This window comes from Callorhinus ursinus, unplaced genomic scaffold (assembly GCF_003265705.2).
Source record: "Callorhinus ursinus isolate GAN/ISIS: 27379988/994484 unplaced genomic scaffold, GSC_fseal_2.0 scaffold38, whole genome shotgun sequence".
In the NCBI taxonomy this organism is placed as follows: Eukaryota; Metazoa; Chordata; class Mammalia; order Carnivora; family Otariidae; genus Callorhinus; species Callorhinus ursinus.
Window position 1 is genome coordinate 11,255,997 of NW_027397100.1, and position 11,965 is coordinate 11,267,961.

General features: G+C 42.1%; 1 protein-coding gene across 3 annotated transcripts in view; it reads left to right on the forward strand.

Annotated features, from left to right (window-relative positions):
* PIGU (phosphatidylinositol glycan anchor biosynthesis class U) overlaps positions 1-11,965 on the forward strand; it is an 87,114-nt gene that overhangs the window by 33,483 nt on the left and 41,666 nt on the right. For 2 of the 3 annotated variants that reach the window (XM_025876639.2, XM_025876636.2), the window contains exon 7: positions 2,635-2,679. The exons of the other annotated variant lie outside the window; for it this stretch is intronic. In XM_025876639.2, coding sequence (XP_025732424.1) covers positions 2,635-2,679 — 45 coding nt within the window. The remainder of the gene's footprint in view (positions 1-2,634; positions 2,680-11,965) is intronic. 3 annotated transcript variants of the gene reach the window in all.

Below are 11,965 nucleotides of genomic sequence, written 5' to 3' on the forward strand. Positions count from 1 at the left end.
TGTGCTCTCTCTCTCTCAAATAAATAAATAAAATCTTAAAAAAAAATAAAAAAAATAAAAAACAAACAGAAAAACTGAGAAAAAGCTTATGAGAATAGTAGCCCTCAGCCTCTCTTCCCATCCCTAGGTCAACTTCAAAAGAACTACTTTCTGGCTTTTGCTGGTATTTACTTCCATATTTCTTTTTTAAGATTTTATTTATTTATTTGAGAGAGAGAGATAGAGAAAGCACAAGTAGCGGGGAGGGGGAGAGGGAGAGGGAGAAGCAGGCTCCCCACTGAGCAGGGAGCCCGATGCGGAACTCAATCCCAGGACCCTGGGATCATGACCTGAGCCAAAGGCAGACGCTTAACCGACTGAGCCACCCAGGCTCTCCTACTTCCATATTTCTAAGTAAGATCTCATATTGCTACTTTCTGAATTATAAATTTTAGACATTATTTATTGCATTCCCCTGATGGGAGATAAAGATTCAGCTGTTTTGTATCATCACTTCCCCTTTGCCTAATTTTCTTAGAGAAGTTGTATCACAGGTTTGATTGATAATCAGTAGTCAGTACCTATAGTTTATGACCCTGTATGTATTATTCATTGTTGGGCAAAGTAGTAACTATGATTACTTTTTCTTTCTTGTATAACCTTTTCTTTTTCCTGGGGTTAATAATTTTCTTTTTTCTTTTTTTTTGCTTGTTTTTTTTGTTTTTGCTTAGTCTTTTTGTAGCAATCCCTTTTCCCCAGCTGTTCTGCTAGACCTATCAAGTGCCGAACAGTTTTTAAAAAATATTTAAATGAAAAAAAAAATTTAAATGCATCAAACAGTGTATCAGTTCCATTATTTTTCTGAAGACCTCTCTCACACATCCTCCATCCTGCCTCATTTCTGTCCTGGTTGTTTTCTGGGCCTGGTACAAAGCTGTCATACTGGGACTTCCTTTATAATTCTCTCGTGTCGTTTCCCTTTTTTCCTGGATTCCTTCTCTCCTTCATTGATTTTTTTCCTCTGTTTTGCTAAAGTATTTCCTCTAGTAGTTTCCAAAAAAAAGGTGTATGAGGGGCACCTGGCTGGGTCTGTCAGTAGAGCATGCGACTCTTGATCTCGGGGTTATAAGTTTGAACCCCATGTTGGGTGTAGAGATTACTTAAAAATAAAAATCTTAAAAAAAAGGGGGGGAGGTGTATGAGATACATATTTTGAGTCATTCTTTGTCTGAAAAATGTCTTTATTCTAGTTTAGCACTAAATAATTGGGACAAGGTATAGAATTCAAGACTGGAAAAACTTTTCCTTCAGAATTTTGAAGGCATTACTTCACTGTCTTCTAGCATCCTGGTTGCTATTAAGCAGTTTGATGCCATTAAATGTAATCTAATGTTTTCTGAAAGATTTAGTGTTTTGAAATTTGATGACGCCATGTCTTGACATGGGTCTTTTTCCATTTATTATGCTGGGCACTTGGTAGGCCCTTTCAGTTTAGACAACAGTGTCCTTTAGTTCTAAAAGGTGTTCTTGTACTAGTTTTCAAATTCTATTTTCTCTGTCCTCTTGTTTGGGGCATATATTGGATGTTGGCTTTTCTTGACTGATCTAATTTGCATTTTATTTTCAATGGACTCTTCCATCTTTTTTGATGACTTCCTCTTATTTTTGCTGGGACACTACTATGTTTTTATCTTCCAACTCTTCTACTGAATTTTTAAATTTTTAAAATTTTATATGTATATATTTATCTGTTTTTATATTCTTATGTTTATTTTTAAATTAAACTCTATGCCCAATGTGGGGCTTGAACTCATGACCCTGAGATCAAGAGTCGCATGCACTACGGATGAACCAGCCAGGCGCCCCAAATTCTTTAATTATATTTTGAAGTTCTTTCTTCATCTCCAGTTGTTTCTTTGAACCATCCTATTATTATTTTATCACCACAATATCCTCCCTTGTCTCTTGAGTTTTTGTTGTTTTTTTAGTTTCCATCAGTTCTACACATAGTCCCTTTGTCTTTCTGGTCCCCCCCACCACCTTTTTCTTTTCCTGTTTGATTTGGGCTCTGTCTTTCACATGGAGGGTTTTCTCTTATTTATAATCTTTGGCTGTCTGTTTTTTTACTTAAAACTGGCACTAACATGTTCATTTGAGACCCTGTGAATGGGCAGAATCAGTTTTACTGAAAGGAGATCAGGCAGTGGGCTGGCCTTTTATCTTGAGGTATCCTTAAATGTCATCATTTATAGGTTTTTTTTTCTCTGAAATCATTTAGTTTTTCCAAAGAAGAATCCGATGTCCTGCCTAAGGGTAACCAAGATGGAGTTTTGGTGGGGTGGGGGGCTCATGTGACCAACTGCTAGAGTTGAGAGAACAGGAACGGGTGATGTGGCTGATTGCAGTATAAAGGGTTTATGTAATCTCATTACACTTCCCCTCAACCCATTACTGTGCATAGTATCCTTTAGACCTGTCCTCTTTAGTGAGTGTTCTCTAGAACTGTGGTCTCGGGGGGTGGATTGTAGGTGGAAAGATGGGGTATGTAGGGGTTGTCACTTGGCTGCACATAGATGAGATGTGACCTGGGGTTCTGACTGGTCTGTATACAAACTTTCAGCTTGATTTCCATCTCTGTACCCCCACTTTCCATAGTACCTGATGCCTTCAAGGTGCTGAATTTCTTGGAAACTCAAGGGGGTGAGTTGGCCTGATATTTATTGCTGCTCCTCTCTGCAGGCCATTAAACTGTAATTTCTTCCATGTTGCTCAGTCATTTATCCCTCTTCCACCTGTTTTATGTTTCTGCTATTGAATTAAACTTTATTTTGCTATAATCTCCTCTCCTTTTTGTTTAAGACAAGTTTTATTCCTTTATTGTCATTTTAGTGAGGTTTTTGGAGGGAGAGAGGAGGATATACATGTGATCAATCTACCAGTTTTAACAGGAAGTCTGTTAGCATTTGGGGTATATTTTTCCAGATTTTTTCCCTCTTTTTTCTTTCAGACTTTTAAATACTGTTATTTAACAAACTACCCCAAAACTTAGTGGCTTAAAGCAACAGTAAGCCTTTACTTGGTTCATATATCTGTAAGTCAGCTAGGGATCAGCTGATCTAGGTTAGACTTGCCTAGGCAGTTTGTTGGTTTCTTTGGTAGCTCATTCATGCATTAATGGCTGGCTGTAGTTGGCTAATCTAGGCTGGGCTCTTCTCCACATGTCTGTCATCCTCCTGGACCAGGGGACTAAATTAGGCATGGTGTTCTCATAGTGATAGCAGAGGTACAACTGTGAACAAGCCCAATCAGGCATGCACTTTTTAAGTTTCTGGTTGCATTACACATGCTAACATCCTGTGGATCAGAACAACACATGGCTGAGCTCGTGGTGGAGACTTCCATCTTGTCCACAGTGGGAGGACATTGCAAAGTTATATAACAAAGAGCCTGGACATAGGGAGGGGTGAGAATTGGGGTCAATAATATAATCTACACATATATCAATAAACACCTCGCCATGTGTAATGGCTACATACTATTCCATTGTATGGATGAAATGTGTAGAAATTCTTTTTTTTTTTTTAAGATTTTATTTATTTATTTGACAGAGAGAGACACAGCGAGAGAGGGAACGCAAGCAGGAGGAGTGGGAGAGGGAGAAGCAGGCTTCCCACTGAGCAGGGAGCCCAATGCAGGGCTCGATCCCAGGACCCTGGGATCATGACCTAAGCCGAAGGCAGATGCTTAATGACTGAGCCACCCAGGTGCCCCTGAAATGTGTAAAAAATCTTTAGCCAACTTCCACTGTTAAATACTTAGCTAGTTTTTCAGTTTTCAGCTATTTAAATAATACTACAGTTAATTTTCTATTATATAGTAATTTCCACACCCATGTATAGTTATTTTCTTACAGTGAAGTCCTGGAAATAGAATTATTGTATCACTGGGTGTGTACCTTCTTTAGGATTTCTGAAATTTGTTACTAAATTGCCTTCAAGAATTTTACCAATTTATATTCCCATAAGAAGTGTATGAGAGTCTATTTTGCTACCTTGTTGCTGAATAGTTTGTATACTCAGGAAATAAAGAATCAAAAGTTATACATAGAACCTTTTACTTAGAGTTACTTTCCCTTTCTAGGGTGGCATGGGAATGACTTAGGTCTTCATAAGACATAGTTTCTCTTGCAGTGGTTGTGGGTAGTCTTTCTGTAGGCTGTTTAATTTAATTATTATCTGTGACTAGATACTGCATAATGTGAATTTTCTTGTTCTGAAAATTGTGGTCATTTTGTTAGAAACGACTTTGAAATAGTGAAGACTCTTTGTTGTCTGTGCCTCAGTCCCTATTTCCAGAGTGTCAGCCTCAGGTAGACCCATTCATTAAGGTACCTGGCTTTCGGGCACCTGGGTGGCTCAGTTGGTTAAGCAACTGCCTTCGACTCAGGTCATGATCCTGGAGTCCTGGGATCGAGTCCCACATCGGGCTCCCTGCTCGGCAGTGAGTCTCCCTCGGACCCTCCCCCCTTTCATGCTCTCTCTCTCTTTCTCATTCTCTCTCTCAAATAAAAAATAAATAAAAAATCTTTAAAAAAAAATAGGTACCTGGCTTTCATTAAAATAAGAACTCTATGCTGCAGCCTGGCAGAAGGGACTGAGCACCAGCCTTTGGAAATGCCACCTTGAAAATAGCTAAGTGCAGGGGCACCTGGGTGGCTCAGTCAGTTAAGAGTCAACATTTGACTTTGGCTCAGGTCATGATATGTGGGTCCTGGAATTGAGCCCCATGTTGGGCTCCATGCTTAGCTGGGAGCTGGCTTGAGGATTCTCTCTCTCCCTCTGCCCCTCCTGCTGCATATGTGCACGTGCACACACGTGCGCGTTCTGTCTCTCAAATAAATAAATAAATCTTTAAAAAAAATAGCCAAGTGCAGGGAAGCCTGGCTGGCTCAGTCAGTGGAGCATGCAACTCTTGATCTCGGGGTCATGAGTTTGAGCCCCACGTTGGGTGTAGAGATTAATCAGTCAGTCAATCAATCAATACATACATACATACATAAATACATAAATAAGCAAGCCAGCCAGCCAGCCAGCCAGCCAAGTGCAAAGACAGAAAGACAGAAGACATGGGCTCTGAAGTTACATGCAAGAGGAGTTGGGGCGCCTGGGTGGCTCAGTTGGTTAAGCGTCTGCTTTCAGCTCAGGTCATGATCCTAGGGTCCTGGGATCGAGCCCCGCATTGAGCTCCCTGCTCTGTGGGGAGTCTGCTTCTCCCTCTCCCTCTGCTGCTCCCCCTGCTTGTCCTCTGTCTCTTTCTCTCTTGTCAAATAAATAAATAAATATTCCTTATTTATTTATTTTAAATGATTTTATTTATTTATTTGACAGAGAGAGACACAGCAAGAGAGGGAACACAGCAGGGGAAGTGGGAGAGGGAGAAGCAGGCTTCCTGCCGAGGAGAGAGCCTGATGCAGGGCTCGATCCCAGGACCCTGGGATCATGACCTGAACCAAAGGCAGACGCTTAACGACTGAGCCACCCAGGTGCCCCAATAAATAATCTTAAAAAAATAAATAAATAAAGACTTTATTTATTTATTTGATAGACAGAGAGCAAGCACACAAGTAGGGGGAGTGGCAGGCAGAGGGAGAGGGAAAAGCAGGCTCTCCGCAGAGCGGGGAGCCTGATGCAGGACTCAATCCCAGGACCCTGGGATCATGACCTGAGCCGAAAGCAGACGCTTAACCAACTGAGCCACCCAGGTGCCCCCATTTTGTTTTACTTTTATCACTTATTTCATGTGAATTGTGTGACGTTAGTCACATGTTTGTCAGTTTCTATAAATCTAAATTTAGGGTTTTTTTTTGTTGTTTGTTTTAACTTTTAGGAGGAGTTCATGTAAGTAGTTGAAGTACTTGGTAAGAGTAAAATTCAAACGTATAAAATGAGAAGTAAATGCCTTTCATTACTGTGCCCCACCTCTACTTCCATTCCTTGGTATATTTGTTGTGGGGTCCCAGACCTTCCCTTTTGTTGGACATTTAAGTTATTTTCCATTGTTGGCGGCTGTAAACAGAGGCCATCACAAATAACAGTCTATTAAAATCTGTCAAAATATTTGAAGAATTCTATTTTAGTTGGGTCTCTGAATCACTCTAACTCTTTGAGTATGTTAATAATCTCTACTGACAGAATATGCAATAAAGTTGGTTCACTTGTAAAACCTGTGAGTCATTTTTCTACATTTCACATTTGTACCACATAATTAAATTTTAATAAAATTTATAAAGGGCTAATTCACTCTTCATTTAAAGAAGAAAACAGTTGGGGGGCACCTGGGTGGCTCAATCAGTTAAGCATCTGCCTTCAGCTCAGGTCATGATCCCGGGGTCCTGGGATCAAGTCCCACATCAGGCTTCCTGCTCGGTGGAGAGTCTGCTTCTCCCTCTCCCCGCCACTCCCTACCCTGCTCTGCTTTCTCTCTTTCTCAGATAAATGGAATCTTTCTCTTTTTTAAAGATTTTATTTATTTATTTATTTATTTATTTATTTATTTATTTATTTATTTATTTAAGAGAGAGCACATGAAAGGGGGAAGGGTCAGAGGGAGAAGCAGACTTACCGCTGAGCAGGGATCCTGATGTGGGACTCGATCCCGGGACTCCAGGATCATGACCTGAGCTGAAGGCAGTCGCTTAACCAACTGAGCCACCCAGGCACCCCTCAAATAAAGAAAATCTTTAAAAAAATTTTTTTAAAGGAGCACCTAGGTGGCTCAGTTGTTAAGCGTCTGCCTTCAGCTCAGGTCCTGATCCTGGGATCGAGCCTCGCATGGGGTTCCCTGCTCCGCGGGAAGCCTGCTTCTCCCTCTTCCACTCTCCCTGCTTGTGTTCCCTCTCTCGCTGTGTCTCTCTCTGTCAAATATATAAATAAAATCTTTAAAAAAAATTTTTTTTTAAAGTTGGGAGAAAACAGTTGGGAGAATTCACACAGAAGGAATATAAGTGACTAAAAAATATGGAAAAATATTCAACTCCATAGATAATCAATAAAAGCAAATTGAAATAACACAGGAGTGGCTTTTTTTCCCTTTCAAATTGGCAAAGATTTTAGAAGATAATTCTCTGTGCTGACAAAGGTGCTGACAAATAGGCATTCTCCTACATGGGGAGTTGACTTAGAAATTCATACAGGCCTCTTGGGAAACAATTTAGCAATAGTCTTAAAATGTTTGTACTTTTGATTTATTCTACTTTTGAGAACCTATCCAAAAGCAGTGCAGAATATAGACAAAGCTTTATGATACAAAACCATTAACTGCAGGATTATTTATAATGACTAGAAAAAATAGAAAATATCTCAAAACAGAGAGAGGTCCCTCTGGCCCTCCCCCCACCCCCAACTTATATATGCCTGCATGCAAGTGCAAGCACTCTCTCTCTCTCTGAAAAAAACAAATCCCAAAATAGAGAGAGGAATTGCTACATAAAGAATAGTTTGCCCATGTGTTTAAAAATAATTGTAGGGTTGCCTGGGTGCCTTAGTCGGTTAAGCAGCCGGCTCTTGATTTTGTCTCAGTCACAATCTCGTGGTCCTGGGATCAAGCCCTGGGTCAGGCTCTGTGCTCAGCAGGGAGTCTGCTTGAGGATTCTCTCTCTCTCCCTCTCCCTCTGCCCCTCCCCCCCACTTACACTCTCTCAAATAAATAAATAAATCTTTAAAAAATAATTGCAAATTATGTGAGGATACTTATTTTTAAGGCAGAATACAAGATTATATATTTTAATAAAATATAACCTCAACTGTATTAAAACAACAAAAATAGAAAAAAGATTCCAAAAGCATACTTGTTTCTGTAGAGTAAGCTCATGTTTCTGTTTCCTTATCACATCTGTTTTTTCCCAAAGTTTGTTTAGTGGGCACATAATTAAAAACAAATTTACTTGATTGATAAGTTAGGGACAGTGGAAGTAAACTTGGCAACTCTCTCCCCAGATTTCCATGGAGCTAGTGTCCCACAGAACAGAGTGTCCTCATTGGCTCTGTCCCCTTCTCCTGCTTGCTCTCCTGTGGCCCCCTTTGTGGCAGTCTAGGATTGACTGGGACACAGCAAGAGCTACAGGCCAGGACAAGGCCCAGGCCATTGTATTGTGATGTCCTTTTTGTGGAGTTGGCCAGCAAACAGGTCTAAGGTCAGGGTTGATGTTATTTTAGTGGAGCAGTTTGGGTTTCACTTCAGAGGTTAGGGCTTTCGGTCAAGGGGTCGTCTGCTTTTCAGTGGCTAGTTAAAATATTCCATCTCTGTGAAATAATCGTTAGGCTTTAAAAAGGGAAACAAACAGGGGCGCCTGGGTGGCCCAGTCGTTAAGCGTCTGCTTTCAGCTCAGGTTATGGTCCCAGGGTCCTGGGATCAAGCCCTGCGTCGGGCTCCCTGCTCCGTGGGAAGCCTGCTTCTCCCTCTCCTACTCCCCCTGCTTGTGTTCCCTCTATTGCTGTGTCTCTGTCAAATAAATAAATAAAATCTTTTAAAAAAGGGGGAAACAAACAGGGGCGCCTGGGTGGCTCAGTCATTAAGCGTCTGCCTTCGGCTCAGGTCATGATCCCAGGGTCCTGGGATAGAGCCCCACATCAGGCTCCCTGCTCCTCCCTCTCCCACTCCCCCTGCCTGTGTTCCCTCTCTCGCTGTGTCTCTGTCAAATAAATAAAATCTTTAAAAATAAATAAATAAATAAAAGGGAAACAAACAGATGTTAATGGGTAGTCCTGCTTGTTCACTGTTGGTGTTTGTCAATAATGAGATGTTCCAAAGTAGGAATTCTTGAGATTTGCCACCTAAGGACCCTTCCAACTCTTCTTGTTTCACCAAAAGAGGTGTGTGTGCGCGACAGGACTTACTTCTCAAGGAAAAAGAAGGACTCTCAGAGGCAGTCCAGGGCAATTAAGAGCTCAGGCTACTCTGATGTCGGACAGATCTGGTAGCTAATCCCAGCTCCCCCATTTCCTGGCTGTATCACCTTGATCAAATCAGTTAACTATTCTGGTCCTCAGTTTCCTTATCCATAACATGGGATCGAAACAGTCCCTACTGCGCAGAGCAAATATAAAGGACGAATGAGATGGTGCATGTAAAACACAGCATGGTATGGGGGGTGTACTAAGAGCTCAGTAAATAGTGATGCTAAGTTACTCTTAATGCCCTCTTTTTTAAAAGATCCCTCAGGATTGATAGGGGCTCCCTGAGCATTCGGGGAGGACTTGGAGGTAAAAATGAGGGGGTCTCTTCGCGGAGCTCAGCCCTGGAAGAGCAATGGCAGAGCAATGATCCTTAGGCCTAAGCCCATCGCTTCCATATGGGTTCCTCTAGGGTAAAGCCCTGCCCATGAAGAAAGTCACAGAGGACCCTAGGACAAAGCAGCCTGCATTTTTTTTTTCAGATCACAGCAGCTTCAAAACCTAGTTTCTCGTTACCAGCTCTGTAGCCCTGGGCAAATCACAAAGCCTCGGGAGCTTCCATTTGATCACAGAGATAATGTCTGCTTCATAGATTAGGGGAAGAATAAACAAGAAATATAAACTGCTTAGCATGCTTCCTTAGCACAACCCATTCAACAAATAGTTGCTCTGCTTATTGTGATTTTTATGGATTGAGATCAAGAAGGTAGCATAGTGATGTAGTTAAAGAGTGTGGGGTTTGGAATGAGACTGGGTTCAAACCCTGTTATTATTATTCACTGGTTTTATGACCCTGGGCAAACCACCTTTCTGTGCTTCAGTTTTCTTTTCTATAAAATGGGAATAGTAATAGTACCCACCTTATGGAGTTACTGGAAGAACTTAATACACATGAAGTGCTTACAGCTGTGGCCAGAACAGAGTATGTGCTCAATTAATTATTATCATCACTGATATGGATGGTCTACCCCGAGGGTGCCTGCCCTGTTAAAAGAGCACTTGGCATGGAATGTAGTATGGTGGGCCAGCCCCCAGCATCAGCTCCTCTTTCCCAGCCATCTTGCTTTTTGCTCAGGCCCTAGTGCGACTTCCTCTTCTCAGAGTCCTAGAGGATCTCAGCCCTTTTTGTCATGTTCCAGTCTGTCCCACTGCCTGTCCTGGTACAGGTCACTGTGACCCCTCTCTGCTCATTCCACTTGTAGTGTGTATCTTGAACCAGCCCCCAGAGCCCCACCTCATCCGCATTCCTGCTCTATCCTGTAGTTCTGCCACTACCTGGGCCCAGATGGCTTCAAGGTACAGTCCCTGGAGGCACTGTTACCCCAGGTCTTGCCAAGGCTTGTTTTGGCCCCCACCCTGATACAAAGAGAGAGTTGGAAAACATACTCAAAGCTAGATGGGCAGAGAATAAAATTCCCAGATACTATAGCCAGGGCATATACACATGTGACTGATTTACTTTAATAGTCCCATCATAAGGCCAGAGACTAGGGCTTGGACAGAAAACCTAGTATCCAAGTATCTGGGCCATACTAGCAGATAAATAGTAGGCTATCTTGTTTTGGTAAATCTCACAGTCCTCTTGGCATAGTTCCTCCCGGTTAGATGAGTACAATGCCCTAGCTCTTGTCCAGATGGGGCTGCAGTTTCAGGCATTATTTGAGATGTCATGTCTGGGCCTGTCAGTCAATGCTTTGGGACGATTGTGCAATCTATCACCTGACCCCTACCTACCTGCGTGCTGCCTGCTACCTACTTTGTAGATTATAACTTTTTGTTTGAAGTATTTATAAGATATATACAGAAAGTGCACAAATTGTTAGTGTACAGTTCCATGAATTTTCACAAAATGATGAGTAATCAGCACTCAGATTAAGAAACAGAATGTTACCAACATCCACAAGAGCCCCTTTTGTGCCCTTTCCCAGTCATTCCTCCCAACGCTTGCCTTGTTTTTGCCCGTTAAGCTAATTATAGCCCCCTCCACCCTTCTGTCCCTCGCCCTCCTGCCTGTGTACTCGCTGTTCCCTTGGACTGCCAGTCCTCGCCTAATCATTGTTCAGAACTTAGGTGTCAGCTTCCCCTGATGGGCTAGCTTCATACTTTCCTCCCTCCGTATTTTGCCACTGGTTACTGGGAGCTCCCTGAGGACAGCGACTGTCTCAGTTACCAGTCTTCCTGGCACCCAGCACAGGCTTGGCATAGAGCAGGCACTCCAGAAATGTTTGCACATTGCATAGTTTATCTAAAATATTTGAAGTCACCTTTTACTTTTCTCTCTTTTTTTTTCTTTAAGTAGGCTCCACGCCCAGCATGGGGCTTGAACTCACGACCCTGAGATTAAGGGTCCTTGCTCTACTGACTGAGCCAGGCAGGTGCCCCTCCTTTTACTTTTCTTTATCTTTCCTGACCTTGCCCCAAGCACATATCATCATCCCTCTGCCTTCTTAATCCATTCATCTTACCCCTTCTAGCCTTTTTCAAAATGTATCAGCCCTGAGTCTCTTGTGTATCACCATACTCCCCCTCACTTTTTTTTTTTTTGCTCAGACTGTGCATGTGCATCCACACCTGGCCCAGCATCCCACACACCAGGCTCCTGACTGTTGGAGGACCACATTTCTGCCTCTGGACCGCAGGTCTCTGCCATCCAGTAATTTACTCCACAGAGAGCCTTCTGTGTGCCCAGCCCCCTGCCACAAGTCCTCAACTTCTATTCAGCAGGCTCCATTGTTTCAAGAGTCAGATTTCTTCTGTGCTTTGCCCATGTTTCATTACCTGTGTTTTAACACTTGCTAAGTTTTCCTTCCTTAAGAACTTGGTTTCAACTAGACTGAGTGTGGTGCTCATTTAGGAATATACACAAATACCAAATCATTATGCTACACACTTGAAACTAATACAATGCTATATGTCAGTTATATCTCAAAAAAGAAACACTGGTTTTCTTTAATGTGCTTGGATTTGTCAAAGGGATTCATATATATCACTGAATGACACTCATTCATTCATTCATTCATCAGGTGTGCCAGGCA